The sequence below is a fragment of the Lingula anatina genome, chromosome 10 (assembly GCF_051362555.1).
Source record: "Lingula anatina isolate TDL-2025a chromosome 10, LinAna3.0, whole genome shotgun sequence".
NCBI lineage: Eukaryota > Metazoa > Brachiopoda > Lingulata > Lingulida > Lingulidae > Lingula > Lingula anatina.
In genome coordinates this window covers 14,603,073-14,624,613 of record NC_141776.1, presented here as the reverse complement: position 1 = coordinate 14,624,613, position 21,541 = coordinate 14,603,073, and the positions used below count along the sequence as shown (strand labels likewise).

The following is a 21,541-nucleotide window of genomic DNA, read 5'->3' as shown; positions in this document are numbered from 1 at the left end:
TTATTTATTTCCTTGTGAAATAGGTCTCTGCAGTCAAAGTACGCTTAGAATTTGTGATTTATACAGCCAACATTGAATTTTCATTCCTTATTTCATTATTATTATTATTATTATTATTATTATTATTATTATTATTCAAGCTTAGCTGGCTCGTCTTCCAAAAATCAGCGTGCGGGGAACATACATTATGTGTTATTTTACAGAATTACATTACTTTGCAACCGTGGTTTGTATCGTAATTAAGCATACATTTATACGCAATGAATAAATGTAATGTTTTCCGTGTCGTCATATGGTTGTAAACATTTAGGGGTTTTTCATGTAAACCCGGTGTCCATATAATAGTACACCAGACATACAGACATTCATAATACAATAATGAGGTAATGATAATTAACACCAAGTTTAAAAATAAAATTGTTGTACGACAGTGAAAATAACTGATGATAAATTCTTGTTTATTTTAAATGTTCATGCAACATGGCTTCTTGTTTCTATCTAGATAAGGTAAGGAACTACCAATACAACGATCGCAAAAAAAAAAAAAAAAAAAAAAAAAAAAAAAAAAAAAAAAACAAATAAATAAATTAATAATAATAATAATAATAATAATAATAATAATAATAATTAAAAAATGAATATGTCAACCTCACTTAAATGCATGACATTTTGTTGTTGTATATAACTATTTGAAAGAGATAATTACTGTTACACTCGTGGGGATGCGTTTTGTGAGAAAATGTAATTAATTTTCAACTACTCCTAAATAACATATATTATCATAATCTGTCAATTTCCAGAGTAAGAATACGTTTAGTGCGCCTGTCTTTTTGACTTTTAGGCGGAAACACACATATTAAACGCAGTAGTTGTGCCAAGAATGCTAAATAAATAGATTTGACGCAATGCTATTGGCATATTATTTGGCCGTTACTCAGAAGTCTGTAATTTAATTTGGATCACGCAAATCTTTTGATGCTGAAGGCTTGATTTTCGCACTGGGGATTAATTGACCAATCTATGATGTATAAAACGCGTTCCCAATGGTTTTTATGTAGCCCAAGCAATGTTCCGATTGGTGAAAATGTTTACAAGTTTTGAAATTTACAATAAATAAATAAATAAATAAATAAATAAATAAATAAATAAATAAATAAACTCAGTGTTTTGAGGTGTCTGCTTTCGATTGAAGATTGTAGTGTTTAATCGCTTGGAGGTGTTGCAAGGAAGATGATGGTATTATTTGCCTGGGGCCGGGTGGTGACTTTCTGCAAGGCTCTCTCTCTCTCTCTCTCTCTCCATCTCTCTCAAAATTTCGTGTATTGGTGAGCAGTTTTAATTTCTAGATTATTTATGTTCTATACTAGGCGACTATTCATGTACTTCGCAGGCCCAGAGTACTACAGAGCAAATGACATCAAATGCACTAGTAGTGCCAAGAATGCCGGATAAATAGGTTTGACGCAATGGCCCCATTCAGAATATGGGACTAACTAGTCCGAGGGTCAAATATGGGCGACCCACTTGAATACTTCCCCACGGGATATCCGTTCAGTTTCTATTAGCGGATTAGACGGCAAGCTTTGTAGTGTCTATTCTGAATGGGGCCAATGATGGCGACTCCAGCCATTATGTTAATGGGGCTGTGATTGTTTCACTGGAGCTGGTTGGTGATAAATTCCAAAGAACTACCTCCTGTAAGGCACGTAGTGGAGAAAGGGCCTTCTCAACTTCATCATGCTTGGTGATTGCCGTTTGGTGAATACGTGTGCGCAGAATATATCTTCTTAACATTTCTATGTCTTTAGCGACTTTCTTTTCAAACCTTGAACACATGATTTAACATAGCCATAATGGCGTAGGGACAGCTCACTTGGTTGCCGTGGGTGGTATTTTAGAAGTACACCTTAAACTTGGTCCAGGCCAAGAATCGAGAGTCTGCTGTTTACTGACCCTCTGCAAACTCGTGGGTTTTGTAGGTTCTTGCCACTGTCCTTCAAAAAATCTAGGTGTTGACAATGTTCTCTTTTGACGACACATTTGTAAGGGTATACGATTCTTAAAGAATTAAGTTTCACGGGGCCGACCACCACAACGATAGGACCCATAAACAGTAAATCCAAACTGTTTGTGTGTTCGAACGCCGTGCTCGTGGCTATTTATTTTACAGTGGGATGTTTAATTCGTGGCTTGGGTCGTTGGTGCTCTGAAATCTAAGGATCTAAGCAGCATTTATCGTTTATAGGCTAATAGTTGGGGGAAAAAACATCGAAAGCAGCACTAAAATAATTTCAATGATATATTTTAGACACTAAATCACCTTAAAAGACCTTTTAAATGCATTCAGACCTGGCATTTTTCACGTAGTTTATAAACATACCAACCGTATGTTAAACCAGACTAATTCACATTCTTCTGCCGCTGTAGAACTAAAGTAGCTCATGCGTGCGACATCACCGCAGTGGGATATGCCCTCAACAGAAATTTTAAATGTTTTATAGGGCTTTTAAACCAAATTTCTCTGCAGTAAATGCGAGTTGAAATGGATGTTCCTAGGGGATTTGTTGCGCTATTCATATTTTTGGTGAACTTGCGTCAGCTAAATTGCATTTTTAGAGAAGGAAAGAATTGTTCAGCACAGGCGATTATAACTTGTGATCAAGTAATCGTGATCAAAATATCCAGAGAAAAATTGTGCGCAGGCTATAGCAAACCAACTACATCAGCAACCGCAACAGCAGCAGCAACGTCAACAGCAGCGCCAACGACAATTGCTGAGCAAGCGACGTCAGTCAAAGGAGCAGTGAAGGATAGTAATTTGGACACAAAATGGCGTGTGGATGCTGCGACCCGCCACAGCCTTGTTGTGGCTGCTGGGGATACAGGACGGGGAGTGTTTTGGCTTCCATTTGGACCGGGGTGAGTATAGATGACAAAAGAATGAAAACACCCCTTGATAGGTACCCAATAGACGACTGGAATACATAGGGAATAGGAGGGGAGGGGTGGAGCATGGCAATAATGCACCACAACTCTGTTCCATGTACACCCTACACTGATCGATCCTCGCGGCCACAGTTAACATAAAACTGTAGGGGTCCTTGTAAGAGTAGATTTAAATGAAACATTATATTTTTTATTTTTTCTTAACGGACGGTACGTTTTCACCCATATGATACGCTTGTCTGAGGTCGAATTTATCTGCGAAAAGGGGACTCAGGGACACAAAAAGTCGATTAATTAAATAATTAATTTTCCATTTGTGAAAACGGTAACAGATCCGCATGGAGTTAGCATGCAAAAAAAAAAAAAAAAAAAATGCCGCCCAGCAGTGAACGTCTATGAAGTCATGACCTGCTCTTTACTCGCCATATTCGTCGGCCAGGTGCAACTTTTTTGGTAGTGTCCAAATCGGGCTCATCCAACACCTAGTCCGACCATTCTTGCTTCTACAACCAGCAAATAAATACAAGAATGCCTCCTAAGTTCGATCCAAATGAAATTAAGATGATCTACCTCCGTGCTGTAGGAGGTGAAGTAGGAGCCACTTCTGCTTTGGCCCCCAAGATTGGACCTCTCGGTTTGTCACCTAAAAAAGTAGGAGACGACATCGCGAAGGCCACTCAGGACTGGAAAGGTCTGAAGATCACAGTACAGTTGACTGTCCAGAACATGTACTTATGCAGACTTTACAAGTCTGTTTATTTCTACTCATGCAGAGCCGGCTGCTTTGACAGCAGTCGGGTTAAGTGTGTGTGGAACATAAACCATGCACGTAACAGAGTATTATGTCGTCTTGCGACTGTGATTTGCATTATAATTTCACATAAACTTGTGCGCGTAGAATTAATACGGCTCTTCAATTGTTTTTAAAGATAAAACTTATTTCTAAAGCAATGTGAATTGATATAGAGATAGGAACTGTGTGTTTATTTCAAAATATAGACCTGCTTTGTCTTGTATTGTTGTAATTTTTTGTTCCGCTTCAATTTCAAGATATGGAGCGCCTTGTTATTAGCAGCGTGCATAGTGACGATTGCTTTGTGGCCCACCACAGGTAAGACTATGTGCTCTTAATGGGTTTTAACGGAATTATAGATGGAAAATGCATGATTAATTAGTCTTCCTGGCGTCATCGGGACTAATGCGGTTGTAATTAAAACTCAGATACAGAATATTTCATTTAGCCGAATATACGGCCACATATCTGAGTTTTGGCGTTCAGTGAAAACGAAGTTTTATAATAATAATTATTATTACAACAACAACAACGTGCAAATCTTTGCCTTGAACAAAAAAATCAGAATAAACCCAACCCCATTCATCCTCTAATATCCCTCGGCCACCAATGACCCGGGTATGTGGTCATTTTACTCGAGATTGTTAACATACACCATAGATATATGAATGAAGTAAAAGCCATCAATATTTCAAAAGTCACCGAGTGAAGCTAAGTTGTCCTAACTTCATAATTTATTCATTGTTTAATGCGGACTTGTTTTCTTTCGTTTCAGTGTTACAGGTCCTCTTAGACTGGGTGTTCATAGCGATATGTATCATGTTGGTCATCTCGGCCGTTTGGCTTATCACAGCTGTCATCCTTTTGGTTGGAGTATTGACGGTGAGCTTGGGTGACAATGTCCGAGAAACAATTCCACCTTATAACTATACTATAAATATACGTCTATAGGCCTTGCCCCAGTTTCACAAAAAAAATCTTAAGTCAGTTCCCCGCCTTAGTTGACTAGGGTTTGGAACCATGAGAATGCCGTTACACTGCTCTTGATATGTTGAGGTGTCCATATCACCACGTAACCTTGGTAATTAAGTTCTTAGCCAGGGAACCTGACTCAAGTTTTTTGTGTGAAAATGTATAAGTCTATTTACTGTGATTCCAAGTCGATCTCACATCCCCAAAAAAAGTAATTCACCGCAACTTGCACCGCTATGGCAAGGATTTTATAGAATAATATTTAATTTTTTTTTATTTCACAGAAAGTCTCTTGCCTGTTTTTCCCCTGGCTGTTGATGACGGTAATTGCATGTCTAATGCATTTTGTGGTGGTATTTGCCCTTCTCTATCCACTAAGTAAGTAACAAATGATACTTTAATAATTTATTTTTATTTCCTATACGTCCTTCATGCATTCGTATAAAAGGTTTTTTAAATTAATTTAGATTAATTAGGTATTTAAAAATGAATACGTACATCTGACCGTCCTAAACACTAATTTTGTTTGTTTCACCATGTGGACATTTATTCAAGAGTTTTACAATTGTAGGCATCAGTTGGTATGTTGGCATCATTCTGGCAGTGGTGTTTGGTGTAGTTTTAGGCATAACTGTAAGTAGTCCCGTAATGATGGTACATGTTACTTAAATCCTCTCTACGAACCTTTGAAGAAGGAATTTTTTACACACTATCTCCTTTCAAAGTTTGGGCTTTAACAATATTTGATATTATATGAACATCAAATTCAGCAACAAACATATGTAAACATGTCTATACAGTGTATGCAAATAAAATCTTTGATAAACTCCACATTCCTTTGCGTTTAAATAAGTTTTAACTTGGCTTCAAAATGGTCTCCAGTCAAAGCTCGATTTTTCTGTTTACTTTTTCCCTATGTTTTACGCTGTAGATCCACTCCTATGTGATAGTGGTCAGCTACATGAGATCTCTGGACACTGGGGATGAGGACCTCATGGCCTGGCACACATGGGTGAGTGGACATAGGCCGCATTCAGAACAGCGGACTAACTAGTCCACGGATCAAATATGGCCGACCCAATACTTCCACACGGGGAATCTATTCAGTGTCTATTAGCAAGTTGGACGGCAAGCTTTGTAGTCGGTCGCTACATTTGGCCCGCGAACTAGTTAGTCACTGTTGTGAACGCAGCCATAATGTGGACACAGTGCCGCTGTGACAGGAATATAAGACCGCTAGGAACCGTAGTCCGCTTCCCATTGCTTTGTACAGGTGACATTCGTCCAATATACTAATAGTCTAGTGGGATTTCCACAAAAGATGAATAGTAGGGGCATTTTGGGGTAAAAGTTGGGAACCAGGCTTATTAGCATAATTTTGGGATGCTGATTCCGATTAACCCGGTTCCCAAGCGAAATTTTGCGTTTTTAACGGTCTAATTTGCAAAAAAACAAAATGGCCGCCAGATTTCCTATTTTCTGCAATATCTCTGGAACTAGACAGGCAAATATGACAAATGAAGTGTCTTTACCTATATTTTTAGGGTCGAGGAACATTATTAAGGTGTTTCTGTTAAAATTAGATTTACGCAATTTTCCTAAATATGCAAATTAGGATCGCCATTACTGAAAAACCGTTTTACTTCTGTATCTCTGTAACTAGGCAAGCAAACATGACAAATGAAGTGTCTACACCTATGTTCTCAGGGTCAGGGAATGTGATAAATCAGATGTGTTGTCTGATGGGTAGCACTGACTTTGTGAATCGTGTCCGAGTAGCACCTTTTATTGTTTCTTCCCTGTAGCTGTCAAACACAAGTCAATCTGTTGATAGTTAGAACCTGCCTTCAGAACTGCTCATATGTTAACTAGGCAAGCAGACATGACATATGAAGTGCCCACACCTATGTTTTCAGCGTTAGGGAAAGTGGTTAAGACATTTTCACTATAATCAAATCAGCAATGAGTGCTACACTGCCACACTGTAGCAATTATTCGAATCTGAATTGAATTTTGCAATTAAATACTGCCCTGCCATTGGGATGTAAACATATTGGATCACACAACTGCCCCTTTTACCTAGATTTAAAAAAGATTTCCTTATTAATGCAATGGAGGGATTTGCTGAATCAAGTAATTCATGTGATGCAATGTACGGACTTGACATTTAAATGGGTTTTTTTCAAACATATTTTCTTTGATTTTTTCCCATATATTAGTAATGGATGAAAGAACACTTGTTATCATGTTCGATATGGCTTTTATACAACAACCCTTGTGAATACATCTTCAAAAATTTAATTTAAATACGTATTCAAATCAGCGTTATAAACAGCGCATGGACAATTTTATAGCTGATAACAACAAGGTATTAAATACTTATGAACTCGATATTATCAAGAATATCAGTTGGTAAGGATTTTCTCTTACACAACAGAATCATCAAGACAAATGTGAAAAATGGGAACTGATAAGAACGCGTGCAGCCTCTTCTAGCTGCACCCAGAGCTCTCACTCGGCGAGGGATCCACGCAGAGAGGTTTTTGAGAGTTTGATCCAGTATTGTGTTACACGCATTAGTCAGAGCTTGCCTAAGCTTGTGCCGATTTGTAGGCTGGACGGGTAAGCTCTTGATTCTGCTAACGATTTATGCCCACAGGTTTTCTATAGAATTATTGTCAGGGGAATTCCGTCGGCCAAGGCAACTGGTTTACCTCTTGGTTTTGCAGAAAAGCAGTTATTGCATGGGCACGCTGTGGTCGGGCATTGTCGTCTTGCAGGATGAAGTTGTCCTGGAAGTACCTTCTTGCAAATTGCAAGCAAGTGTTCTCTAAAATGTCCCTTTATTTTATCTGGTTGAGGTTTCCATCAGTTGCCACCAATAGTGTTTTGGCTCCAGTGTGGAAACCGGCCCATACACAGATACTGCCACGGCCACAAGTCACTGCAGTGTGACACAATCTTCGTGCAGTAACTCGTCTGGAAGCCTACTGACTGATTCAGCCATCACGGTGGTGGAACTCAAACCCTGCCTCATCTGTAAAAATCTACATGAACCCAGTGCTGTGCCTGGAACCGCAAATGGTGTCTAGCCCACCACAGAGGCAGACATTGGTGTTGCTCTGTTAATAGAGGTAACCAACTAAAAGTAACCTTGCATTCACTACAGTTCTAGAAACATGCTTTTGAATGGTAATTTGCCACTCATTTTTTACAGCAAGAGTTGTCTTTGTCCAGTTGTTGCGACATAACCGCAGAAGCAAGCGGTCTTCCCTTCTGGTGGTGACTTTAGGACGTCCTGGCTTTGGTCTCTGTGTTAATGTACCAGTCTGGGCGTGTTTCTGTAAGACGTTGGAAACTGCTCCCTGGGACACATGCAGTTGTCTGGAAATAGCAGTTTGCTTCAGTCCATTCTGGCATAATGCAAAAATAGTGTGGCAAGTTGCTGCCGTTAGTTCACATACTGCAAGGTCAGCTAACAGTCTGCAAAACAGCAAACTATTTGACTGGACGTTGCCGAAATATAGAGACTTATTCTGCAGAACTGCTGCCCTTTTATACGCATTCTGTAGCCAGCCAAAGAGGACTGCTCAGAGAAACTGCCACATATTACGTAATATAACCGCGCTTCAGAGAAAGCAGCCTAATGAACAATAACCAACACACCTGGCTACACATATACCTGATCACAATTGTCGTATGTGATCAATTTGTCTAAAAAGGTAATTTATTATCAACACTTTGCTTTTGAACTAAAATATTCCATATTAAATGTCAATATGTATGTGTATACTTTAAGTACACGATGGCATCTCACCTCATCCATTTCAGCGATTTTTCCATTAGCTTATTACTGGTTACCCGTTGGTATCGTTTCATTTTAATTAACAAAATTTTAACTTTAATCTTCTGATATTCTACTGAATCCAATTAAATGATTGACGATAAGGAAAACATTCCTGTGTTAATAGCAAGTCTGAGCAGTTTCTCAAGCTTCTAAACGATTTTGTTGAGACCAAACCTGTAACAGAAAGGTTAACAGAAGACGTATTCTGCCCTGATGAAATTAAACTGAATGACTCCTAACCAAGTGGCGGATTTAGAGGGGGGCTCAAGGGGGCCCTGCCCCCCCCCCCCCTTCGAATTCTTGTCCCCCACTTGAAATTATAATTTTGACTAGCTGAATCATAGTTGTAAACCATACCAAATGGCACCGTTCGCCCTCCTAAATACCAAAATTGTTCGTGGCCCTTCAACAGGCCCCTAACCCGTTGCCAAGTGGGGGGGGGGGGGGGGGGGGGGGGGGGGGGGGGGGGGGGGGGGGGGGGGGGGGGGGGGGGGGGAGGCTTTGCATCAACGGACTCCCCCTTCAAATAATCCTGGATCCGCCTCTGCTCACCTTGCCTTATAATTGATTGGCAAGCACTGGCAATTTCACTGGGAAAGCCTGACAATGCAGTGACCTTTGGTAGTTTGGCTGACACGTACGTCAGAGCAGTTCTGAAGGCAGGTTCTAACTATCAGCAGATTGACTAGTGTTTGACAGATTCAGGGAAGAAACAATAAAAGGTGCTACTCGGACACGATTCACAAAGTCAGTGCTACCCATCAGACAACACATCTGATGTATCACATTCCCTGACCCTGAGAACATAGGTGTAGACACTTCATTTGTCATGTTTGCTTACCTAGTTACAGAGATACAAAGGTAAAACGGTTTTTCAGTAATGGCGATCCTAATTTGCATATTTAGGAAAATTGCGTAAATCTAATTTTAACAGAAACACCATAATAATGTTCCTCGACCCTAAAAATATAGGTAAAGACACTTCATTTGTCATATTTGCCTGTCTAGTTCCAGAGATATTGCAGAAAATAGGCAATCTGGCGGCCATTTTGTTTTTTTGCAAATTAGACCGTTAAAAACGCAAAATTTCGCTTGGGAACCGGGTTAATCGGAATCAGCATCTCAAAATTATGCTATTAAGCCTGGTTCCCAACTTTTACCCCAAAATGCCCCTTGCCTCTTATGCAGAGCCCCTTTTCAAATATCTCACTAGACTATAACCCCAATACTCCAAATAACCCTATACTTATCGTATGGGAACCCGGACTTCCATTCCTAGGGATACCATTCCTGTCACACCGCAGGCAAATCTGAAGACATGCATACAGAGAAGGGAGTTTCCAGATTGCAGTTCCAGTGTTATGGTCAAATTTGGCCAAAATGTCTCTTAACTGCAATTATGATTTCTTTAAAGGAAATTTAAAAAATTTTAACTTAAATGATTATAAATTAGTGCATTATATTTATCATTTTGATGATACACGTATCTTTATCAACGAAGCGAAGTTTGTGTAGTGTAGTTTGTGGTTTAAAATATTATTATTATTATTATTATTATTATTATTATTATGGCCCTTAGAAAGAAAGATGTAGGTCTACAAAATTGTTCACTCGCCTCATTTTTTATTTTTCTTCTTTCGTTTCAGCCAAGAAAGAAAAAAAAGATGATATACACAGAAACCCTCCAACGACCAGCAGACGACAAAGAATCTATCTACGCCCCGAGCCACTACTCCTACAACACCGCAGGACCTACCGCCAGAATGCTCGAGGAGGTCCTGTACCCACCAGTCAACGATCCACACGCCGTCTACAATCTCTCAATAAGACCGAGCCACGTCATGAGCCCCAGCAAACGAGATTCTCGCGAAGTTATCGTGGGGCGGAACGTGGTTGCCGACAGTTCGTCCACAATGGCTGCAAGCAAAAGAAGCCCCCACCACGACGTGGATCTCGTCCGAGCGACAAGCACCTCTCATGTTGCTTTGTACCCCGCTGGGAGTATTGCAGCGAACCTCGATCGCGACCAGGATAGGGAAGTTTTGGTTGCCAGGAGCGTATACGACGAGCCATTGAGTGTCCCGCAAACGAGGGTAGTGAGCGGAATGACCTCGCCGAGTAGCGCCCATAGCTCGCAAACCAGACAGTCGGCTGAACGTGACGAGGTGTTTTTTCCACCCGGACACGATCCGCAACAGACACGGTTCTAAAGAGATAACATTTGTTTGTTGATTTTTGGGGTGATTGTATCTATTGAGGTGTTTTTTCGGGACTTGTTAGGGGATTCTTTGCTCCAATCGGAAGTTAGAACCGTAGCTTTGTCAGGTCACTGGAACTGAAAAAAAAAAAAAAATGAAACTTGATTTTTGTTTTCTGGCATATGAAAATATAACATAAAAATAGCATTTTTCCTTTTGCCTGCCAACAAAATAACTATTATCTTGCTCAGCCTGCAATACACACGGGACACGTATATCCACCGGATATCTGAACAAATAACGAACATATAGGCCCATTACTGGCTTAATGAATATAGAAGTATTTAGCTGGCTTGGCTAGTTGTTATTGTACATGTTTTATACATATAGAGCATATATAAACAGTCATATAATAATAATGATAAAAATAAACCACCACGCACTCGCTGTCCTTTTTGTTGACATGCAAATGGATTTAGATTAACTGAAAAAAATAATTTCTTTATTGCTTCTGTAATATATAAGTCGAACCAACTGACATATGTCACTCTAAAAGTCAATACATTTAATCGCGAGCATTGATAAGTGTAGGCCTACTACATGTAGGCCTATTAGTCCAAGAAATTGGTGCAGAAAAAAGGGTGAATTGTGCGTTTTTTACCTACAAGCATGAAATTTGCCACAGTTGTAGATAATGGAATTCTAAGCTTTTTTGGATATATGGGCATGTCTGAAAATTCCAGTATGGCCGCCAAATCCAATATGGCTGCCACAAATACTCTTTTAAATTAAAACATCTAATATATAGTCCTAAAATGGTTTAGAATATCATTTTATAGCTGGAAAATATCATGCTATGAATGAATTATCAATATCCGCTTCTACAGGTGTATAGAATTCCAAAATGGCCTCCAAAAGTAAAATAAGCAGTTTACTTACGCAAAATATGCAGCAGTTTTGTAAAATCATCAAGCACTTACAATTACAAGCATAAAAATTGGCACAGTTATGTAGAACATGATTCTAAGCAACGTTGGATATAGGGGCATGTCTGAAAATTCCAATATGGCAGCCAATTTCAATATTGCCCCCAAAATACCCTTTCAAGGTGAAAGTTATTTGTATAGTATTTTATAAAAATATCATTTAATGGTTAGAAAATACCATTGTATGTATGAAGTATCAGTATCTGCCACTTAAGGTTTTAAAATTCCAAAATGGCCTCCAAAAGTCAGCAGACCACAACTATTGAATTGTAATCCTCGGGAATAGGCATGTGGGCTTTGCAAAATACCTGTATAATCAGCATATTCCTACCTGTGCAGGAGCTATTCTACAGAGTTTTTAAAAAACCATCAAGCATGATACATTTATTATGTACTGAAAAGAGTCCTTCTTTTGATAAACCAACATAAGTAGTTTGACTTTTTGCTCTGGATTCTCATTTAGATCAATTCCCAGTTAGCAATCTTCTTATATGGCACTCATGAGTGACTCCCCCTTTCTAAGAAAAAAAGTATCGTGCAAAATCCATAAAATGTGAAAGAAACACCAGAATAACTTAGCCTTAAAGAGGCAAATATAAAAAAAACTTGGGGTGTACCAATTTTGTCTGTTGGTTATGATTCTTCAGCTAGATCAGTGCATGGTGCTTCATCAAATGCTCATAAATATAACAAAAATGACAGCTAATCAAACATACAGGTCTCAACAATTTGGTGTTTTTCATTGGTAAAGTACTAAAAGCGGGGCACATTTGCACTCGATAATGTTATGATGTTATCTTGTGCTTCAAAAGTAAATTAGAAAAGCTTCTTATTTAAAAAATTGGCTTTAGTACATTCGCAGTAATGGCTACCGAGAATTTAGTGAAAATTTATGAGCAAAGAAATACCTGTACCCCAAACAAAGGGCAGGTGTTGATACGTGCTGTATCCAAGAGTTGCATTGCAGACTTCACACTTCGTGCACTAAAAAAGAAGCACTGATCTATAGGCGCCAAACTTTGGTTTTCATTTGATCATTTGGCAACTTGTTTAGTTACAAACTTATACTTTCAAAAAACTGAACATGAAAATAAAAGAATTAAAATCCTCCAGACAGTTAATAACTTAATACATACAAAACTTCAAAAAACGATGTATTCTGAGGATTACACCAAGAAATTAGTGCAATATGGACTTTGAAAGGTAAAAATTCATGAGATTTCCGGCATCATTGTCTCTGTGGGACAATCCAGAATGAAGCCATGAGGAGTATTCACTTACCCAGCTTACAAAATCTACCAGGTAGCTCCTACCACATCTGTTTGTAGTTATGTGTGCAGTTGCTAACTGTGGTGAGGGGAGTCAGAAGCATTGGAAGACTGGTGCTATAAGGGTTCACACTAGTAACCTACATCTACTAATATGCCCTTCCACACTTTCATGTTCCTATGGACCGTCATGCATATAAACTGAGTCAGAAGCATTGGAAGACTGGTCCTATAAGGGTTCACACTAGTAACCTACGTCTACTACTATGCCCTACCACATTTTCATATTCCTATTGACCCTCATGCATATAAACTGATGCTTTCTGGTGTTAAAAAAGACCAATGCCTCTTGGTATTTTGTTAGGGAAAGTGGATTACATGTAGAAGCTTTAGCTTTAAGGAAATACTGGGAAAGCTGAGGGAAACACAACTACTAGTAAAGCTAGGCGCACATTAATGAATGAAAATTATTTAACCAAATAAGTAGAAATTTCGGTGTAGCTAGCTGTTATCCTCTGTTCAGATATTGTCCATTTACTAAAGTAAAAGGTTGACCGCCCATAAAATGTGCAACACTTACTTGATAAAATAACTTTCGTTAATTTGAAACTTACTTGTGAAAATACCTTGACATTTTCATATCCTTGACATTTATAGAATTGCTGCATGTGGTGTCACAACTAGACCAAAAGGAGTCCTGTTCCATTTTTTATGGTCATTTGGGTCTAAATGTAACTAAAGGAGCGAAAAACCAAAAACAAAAAAGAGTAAAGACTGTTGTCAGTCAGATTATATAGTAGTCTTTTTTTACTTTAAAAGGGTTTTAGTGGCCATATTAGAATATTCGGACATGTCCCTATATAACAAATTGCTTAGAATCCTGTTCTGTACAATTGAGCCAATTTTCATGCTTGTAGTTTTAAGTGCATGATGAATTCACCATACTGCTGCTGTGAGTGGCCTGTTTTTCTTATTTTTGGAGGCCATTTTGGATTTCTATACACTTAAAGAATCAAATATTGATACTTCATGCATAACATAGTCTTGTCTAACCATAAAATGTTATCTTAAGTTATTATATGATTATATATACTTGAAGTTTTAATTTGAACGGGTATTTGTGTCGGCTATATTGGATTTGGGGGCCATATATTGAAATTTTTAGACATACTCATACATCCAAAAGTACTTGGAATCCTGTTTTACAACTGTACCAAATGCCATGCTTGTAGTTTTTGATGAATTAACCACTCTGCTGGATATCTTTGATTAGTAGAGTGCTTTTTACTATTGGCGGCCATTTTGGATTTAATACACCTAAAAAAGCAAATATTGATTCTGAATTCATACTGTGGTGTTTTTTAACCTTTGTATGATATTTACGCCCTTAAAAGACTATATACTTGAAGTTTTAATTAGAAGCCGTATTTTTGGAGGCCATCTTGGATTTGAAGGCCATTTATAAAATTTTGGATATGCCCATACATCCAAACTTGCTCAGAATTTCATTTTCCACAAACCTGCCAAATTTTTTTTGCTTGTAGTTTTAAGTGCTTGATGAATTCCCCATTCAAATGGATATCTTGAATAAATGGTCTGTTTTTTTTACTTTTGGCGGCCATTTTGGATTTAATACACCTGAAGGATTCATACCATGGTGTTTTCTAACCTTTATATGATATTTTAAGTCATTAGAAGACTATGTACTTGAAGTTTTAATTTGAAAAGGTATTTTGGTGGCCATATTGGATTTGACGGCCATTTTGGAATTTTCAGACATGCCCATATATCCAAATTTGCTTAGAATTTTATTGTCCATAAGTGTGCCAAATTTCATGCTTGTAGGTAAAAAATGCACAATTTTTCACCAATTTCCTGGACTATATCCCTCTCTCCTTATCTCACAATGTTAAAATGATCGAGAACTTTGGAGAATGGTGAAAGAGCGTTAAGTTTGCTTTGAAATTCCCTTTTTCTTTTTTTTTGGGGGGGGTGGGGGGTGGGGGTGGGGGTGCAAGGCTTTTGATTAATATATAGCACGATTAACCATTCAATTTCAAATGCGCTATATTTTCACCTTTTTAGAGGATATGCACTTTCCCACCAATCGTTCACGTGTACGGGTGTTAACTTTTAACATTATAGGCCGTATCCTCATCCCTGAACAAGATTTTATCACGAAAATTGTAACAGCTGACAACAACTGCATGGACTTGATTGTATCCCATGCCGTCATTTTAGTTTTTATGTTTTTGTTATGGAGTTAAATGAGCCCTTAATAACAAATTTTCATTAAACAAATGCATTATCTTGCTTTATCAACAATAAAATTTGAATTAAAGAGTAAAAGAAAACTCGTTGACAGGATCTCATTAAATTGGCGTTGGAACGGTATTAGTGGCTGCTCAGGCAAAGGGAATTTTTGAGAAACAGATTTTTCCATTTTTACCCCAAAATCGCAATTATGACGTCACCCGTAAGATGACAAGTGCCATGATAATTAATGTACGTAGTATAAACACACTTGACAGTGATCCCTCTGATCAGTAGACACACAATGTATTTATATCTGCACACTTAGAAATAAAGTTAGTTGTTGCAGTCGAGTCCTTCCTTGGAGTTGTTTCATGGTGTCAGAAGTACGTGACTGTGTTTTATAACAATACAGTGAGCCAACGCTGATAACCAGTTGATAAAAAAGTCTTTCCACATGGAGCTGGGAGCTTTACCAGTACCTGCCATGAACTGGCATGCTACCGATGCAGTTCAGGAGTACAAGAAGTTCAAACAGATGTGCGAGTTATACTTTGATGGTCCACTAAAGAACAAATCTAAGACTGAAAAGATTGCGTACCTCCAGATATGGGCTGGAGAGACTGGACGAGACCTAGTTAGCACATGGAACTTGACTGGGGATGAATCTAAGGAATTAAAAACCTACTTTGACAAATTTGAAGAATTTGTTAAGCCTAAAAGCAATTTTAGACTAGCCAGATTTAAGCTGAGGACCCTTACGCAAGGTAACGGGGAAACTGTAGATCAATTCTTGAAGAGAATTCGTTCTCTGGTCAGCGAGTGCAAGTATACCCAACCAGATGAACAAATACTTGACACGCTCATTTTTGGATGCAAATCAGCCCGCACGCAGTCCAAATTACTGGAATTGGGTGAAACTCTGTCATTGGACAAGGCGATCGACATTGCAAGAACTCAGGAAGCAACCTCGCAGCAACTCACAGACATCAATCGAGACGCCCAGGTCCATGCAGTCAAGCACAACAAACCGTTTCGCCCTAAACCTACATTTAAAGGGACACATAAGAAGAGAGAAACTTCTACCATGGCCTCAAAGTGCCACCCCACAATGGAAAATCAGTGCAATAACTGTGGATCAAAACATGATCATAGTAAAAGAGAGCTGTGCCCAGCATACGGGTCCACATGCTTTGGCTGTGGGAAACTTAACCACTGGAGAAAGTGCTGCCGCTCCGAGCACAAGCAGTCCACAATTCATCGTGGAAACAGGCCACACAGACATGCCGTCACTCCCAAGCAGCAAATGCATAGAGTGCATGCCTGCAGCGAAGACGACTGTGAGCCACAAGAGAGCAACGAGCTATATTTTAGCCCAATATACGTGGGCAGTATTGAAAGCAAGCGTGCTTTCATTAACCTGAAAATCAGCTCTGAGCAAAATAGTATCACTTTTCCGTGCAAAGTTGATACTGGAGCCGATGGAAACCTAATCACGAAGAAAGACTATGCCAAATTATGCCCTAATAATACCAATTTGAAACCGTCTGGCGTCAAAATTGTAGCCTTTGGTGGTCAACGCATACCTCATTATGGATCATGCACCTTGACACTGACGTATGGAGGTTCAAATACTGAGCATCAATTTCACGTTGTCGAAACCAATGGGCCTACTATCCTAGGCATAGACACCTGCCAGAAACTAGGCTTAGTTACACTTAACTATGCTGTTGATCTGGAGGACAGACAGCACTCCAATGCTAACAATGCACTTCTGGAACAGTACCCCGACTGTTTCCAAGGCATTGGCTGTTTTAAAGGGGAATATCACATTACCCTTGATCCCTCGGTGCCACCAGTGGTGCATCCACCACGCCGCGTACCAGAAGCGTTACGTGAGCCTCTCAAAACGGAGCTCGAGTCTCTTGAAAAGAAAGGCATCATCGCTAAAGTAGAGGAGCCAACAGACTGGGTCAATTCGTTAGTCTGTGTCACAAAGGCTGATGGCAGCATACGCCTGTGCTTAGACCCAAAAGATCTAAATGCCGCGATAAAAAGGCCACATCATCGAATCCCAAGCTTTGACGAAATTTTACCAAGGCTTAGTGGAGCCCTCTATTTTTCAATTCTGGATGCTCGTAGTGGTTACTGGAACATTAAACTTGACCATGAGAGTTCACTGTACACCACTTTCAATTCACCTCACGGTCGATACCGTTTCCTACGACTTCCATTTGGCCTTGTATGCGCCCAAGACGTTTTCCAGAAAAAGGTAGATGAAGCCTTCGGAGACCTAGACGGAATTACAGGAATCATTGACGACATCGTTGTCGATGGGAAAACCAAAGAGGAGCACGACAGGAATTTGCATCTCCTCATGGATCGTGCCAGAAAAATAGGCATCCGCTTCAATCCAGATAAAATGCACATCAGATGCAGCGAAATTCCATTCTTTGGAAACATACTCAGTTCGGAGGGTCTACAACCTGATCCGAAGAAAGTGGAATCCATCCACAGCATGGATCCGTCCAGCAACCTCGCCGATCTTCAAACGTTTCTTGGCCTCACCCAGTACCTCAGCAGGTTCATACCCAACCTGGCTTCCATTTCAGCAGTACTGTGGGACTTAACTAAGAGCAAGAATGAGTTCGTTTGGAGCCCAGAGCATCAGGCTGCAGTAGAGAAAATCAAATCTGTCATCACCTCACCAGAAACATTGCAATATTTTGACAGTAGCAAACCTGTAACGATTCAGGTTGATGCGTCGCAGCGCGGCCTCGGCGCCACTTTGATGCAGAACAATCGCCCTGTCGAATACAGGAGCAAATTACTAACAGAAACCGAGACGCGGTATTCAAACATAGAGCGTGAAATGCTTGCAGTTGTACATGGATTAGAGAAGTTCCATTACTACGCTTATGGCCGTAAAGTCACTGTTGAAAGTGATCATAAGCCTCTCGCATCCATATTCCAGAAACATGTGAACAATGCACCTCCCAGAATCGCAAGGATGATGTTGCGCATTCAGAAATATGATGTAACAATCAAATATGTGCCAGGAAAGAACATTCCAATCGCTGATGCTCTTTCCAGATTGTCAAAATGCGAAGGTGACACCATTCAAGGTGTAGATGTCACAGTGCATGAGATCGACATGCAGCTGAATGCAAGCCCCACCAGACTAAAGCAGATCCGAGAAGAAACGTCCAAGGACGAGACACTTCACTCTCTTCGAAACTTCATCACAAATGGATGGCCAAACACTAGGTCAGAGTGTCCATCGCACCTCCACGACTATTGGAATTACCGTGATGAATTGTCAGTATTTGATGGCCTAATTCTAAAAGGAACTAGAATCCTGATCCCAACAACGCTTCAAGCAGCAGTGTTAGAACAGTTACACTATGCTCATCAAGGAGCTGAAAAGTGCAAACTTCGTGCCAAAGGATCTGTATTTTGGGTCAACATTAATCGAGACATCGAAAACATGGTTAAAGCATGCGCACCATGCCAACACAACCAGAAGGCAAACGTCAAACAACCGCTAATGCCACACGACGTACCACAAAAACCATGGCACACACTGGGAGCAGACTTATTTTTCATTGACAATGACAGTTACTTGCTCATATCTGACTATTACAGCAAATTTCCAGTAGTCAGAAAGCTGAACAATTTGCAGTCCAACACTACCATTGCTCACATGAAATCAATCTTTGAAGAATTCGGAATCCCGAGAAAGCTTATCACTGGAAATGACACTCAGTTTACTTCAGCTGAATTCCAGAAATTTCGCCACGATTATGGCTTCGAGCACGTCCAAACAAGCCCCCACTATTCACAGGCCAATGGATTTATTGAACGAGCTGTTCAAACTGTTAAAAATCTGCTGATTAAATGCAAGGAAGCTAAAACCGATCCTCATATGGCCATGTTGTGCCTTAGATGCACACCATTAGATCACAACATACCATCGCCAGCAGAACTCTTAAATTCTCGTGCTTATGATACCAATCTTCCTGCCATCCAACCCCACCTGTCACATGCCTCTTATGACGGTGAAATAAATGCATACATGCAAAGAAAAAAAGGATAAAGAAAAGAGCAGATATGATCAGTCAGCCAGAAATCTATCTGACCTACTTCCTGGTCAGCATGTGAGAGTACGACATCCCCAGAGTCACAAATGGGAACCAGCAATTGTAGATTCTACGAGACCAAACAGGAGCTATGTTGTAAAAACTAACAATGGTGGTCAGTATGTACGCAACCGTATACACATACGTCCAACAGGAGAGAAATTCAATCAGTCTGACTTTGAAAACACCCATTTGCAAAATCATTCACCAAGCAATGATCAGGAGCCCCGCTTTGAGAATTCAGAAGCAGCTCAGAACAAACAAGTGCCAAACACTGTGGATAACACTGTACCCCAATCACCAGTGCCATCTCCACGACGATCTACTAGAATAACAAAAGCACCTGATAGACTGAACTTGTAACTTGTACATATGCATGAACAATGTCATATAGCTCTACTAGCTAGGATTTTATTTATCACTGTATTTACTTTATTTTACTCACTTAAACTACATGCTTCACATGTGAGACTTCTCTTGCACAAGATGTTACTCAAGGAATTAAAAAGACATTTATTCTGTGTTGCCACTATCAACCCTTGATTTAGCACCGATTATCTTTTCTAAAGGAAGAAGGGGATGTTATGGTTCTTAACACTATCGGTCAAGCTTATAGTAACCCCAACCCTCTGTCATCAATTATCATTAAATAGCACTCTCACTAATGTACGTAGTATAAACACACTTGACAGTGATCCCTCTGATCAGTAGACACACAATGTATTTATATCTGCACACTTAGAAATAAAGTTAGTTGTTGCAGTCGAGTCCTTCCTTGGAGTTGTTTCAGTCACTGAACATTGAAGACTTATCTGTTATCCAAAAGAATGTATATAAGGCAGTAAATAAGGTGTTTTTGGCAAACACAATATCCGCAAGCCCAAAATTTCGCGCCGCGTTATTTTTTGTCCTTCATATTTGAAGAGCTCTCCGCACTGACCTAGTTGCACCGTGAGATACTATACAGGTGATTCTAACGGTGTGGGCTTTTTTCGTCGAGCAGGGGCCCAAATAATCGTGAGTTGACGTTGCAGGGTTCGCTGTGCACAACATGTCAAGCAATATAAATTCTGACAAAGGGACTTTACATAGGCGAGAGCCTTTCCGGAATGACGCTGTCGACTCAAACCCACAGGACTTCACGATCCGTGAAATAAGAGAGACCGAAAGCAGTCATGTTAGCAAGATAATTAAAACTGCTTTGATCACGAAACATGTTCTCTCAAGACGGTTGTATATTTACTTTATCACCAGTAAGGCGACGCTTTGTTATATTCTCCTGATTGCAGCGATACTGCATTTTGGATTCAGGGCTGCTAGCTTTGCGACCGCCATAGTGATAGCGACGACGGTTCTATCGGTCCATTTCTTGGTCGGATCCCTGTGGGTTATTCGACAGAAAAACAACAGGTATCCGGATATGAACGATCCTTATTTATATTATGGCACTAAAGAGGGTAATTCCTTCTGGATCATCGAGCAGAAAGGGAAAATCATAGGCACCGGTGCTGTTCTGAAGAAGTCGCCAAGTTGCGGAGAGGTGAATCATATGTTCGTGGATTCGGCTTGTCGTGGCCGCGGCTTTGGGCGCCGTCTGTTGGAGACTGCCATAAACTACTGTAGAGAATATGGATATTCAACTGTAGCTCTCAGTTCGGATGAAACGAGATTTGAAGCCAGAGCACTGTATAAGAATTATGGCTTTAAGAAAATAAGCGAAAGGCATTTTGGATTTATGCTTCCATTTGTTTATTTACGAAGTGATCTTTTTGAACTTCAACTTGCACAAACTAACTGCATGAGTAACAATTAAATTGCATCCAAATAAGGAGGGCCTAACAGACTGGTTTTCTAAATAAAATTATTAATGTTACCTAAAACGTAGGATTCTTGTTGACTCCCACATCTTGCGGCTTGTTATGGGTCCATGCAAGCACCAAAATGAAAAGTGTCTTTCACTCCAGCTTTCAAATGAAATAAGGCTGCACTTAACATTTTCCTTCATATTTAACAGTCAGCTACATTGAATAAAGGGTCATTTAAAAAATTTACACTAAGAACATGGACTGCTGGATGATCTAGAACATTAAGTAAATAGAAATAGAGAATACTGGATTGCCCATCTGCAGGTATAAGAAA

At 39.7% G+C, this 21,541-nt stretch overlaps 1 protein-coding gene and 1 long non-coding RNA gene across 2 annotated transcripts; one reads left to right on the top strand and one right to left on the bottom strand.

The window, feature by feature from the left end:
- The first annotated feature begins 2,413 nt into the window (after positions 1 to 2,413).
- Positions 2,414 to 11,197, top strand: LOC106174734 (uncharacterized). The gene is made up of 7 exons (XM_013556407.2): positions 2,414 to 2,919; positions 3,997 to 4,057; positions 4,515 to 4,621; positions 4,996 to 5,089; positions 5,283 to 5,344; positions 5,643 to 5,723; positions 10,205 to 11,197. The coding sequence occupies exons 1-7, from the start codon at positions 2,830 to 2,832 to the stop codon at positions 10,766 to 10,768; spliced, it is 1,059 nt and encodes a 352-aa protein (XP_013411861.2). The 5' UTR covers positions 2,414 to 2,829; the 3' UTR covers positions 10,769 to 11,197.
- LOC147759654 (uncharacterized) lies at positions 10,162 to 21,064 on the bottom strand. Its single transcript, XR_015331331.1, has 2 exons — positions 20,646 to 21,064; positions 10,162 to 10,893 (listed from the first exon to the last, which is right to left on the bottom strand). It is a non-coding gene; the product is annotated as an uncharacterized LOC147759654 (long non-coding RNA).
- Positions 21,065 to 21,541: the final 477 nt, after the last annotated feature.

Excerpts from the sequence above, each read along its gene's own strand:
- LOC106174734 (XM_013556407.2), top strand. The coding sequence starts at position 2,830 with ATGGCGTGTGGATGCTGCGACCCGCCACAGCCTTGTTGTGGCTGCTGG. Across the intron at positions 5,345-5,642 it reads GTGTAGTTTTAGGCATAACT|ATCCACTCCTATGTGATAGT; the intron begins GTAAGTAGTCCC and ends TTTACGCTGTAG. Across the intron at positions 5,724-10,204 it reads TCATGGCCTGGCACACATGG|CCAAGAAAGAAAAAAAAGAT; the intron begins GTGAGTGGACAT and ends CTTTCGTTTCAG.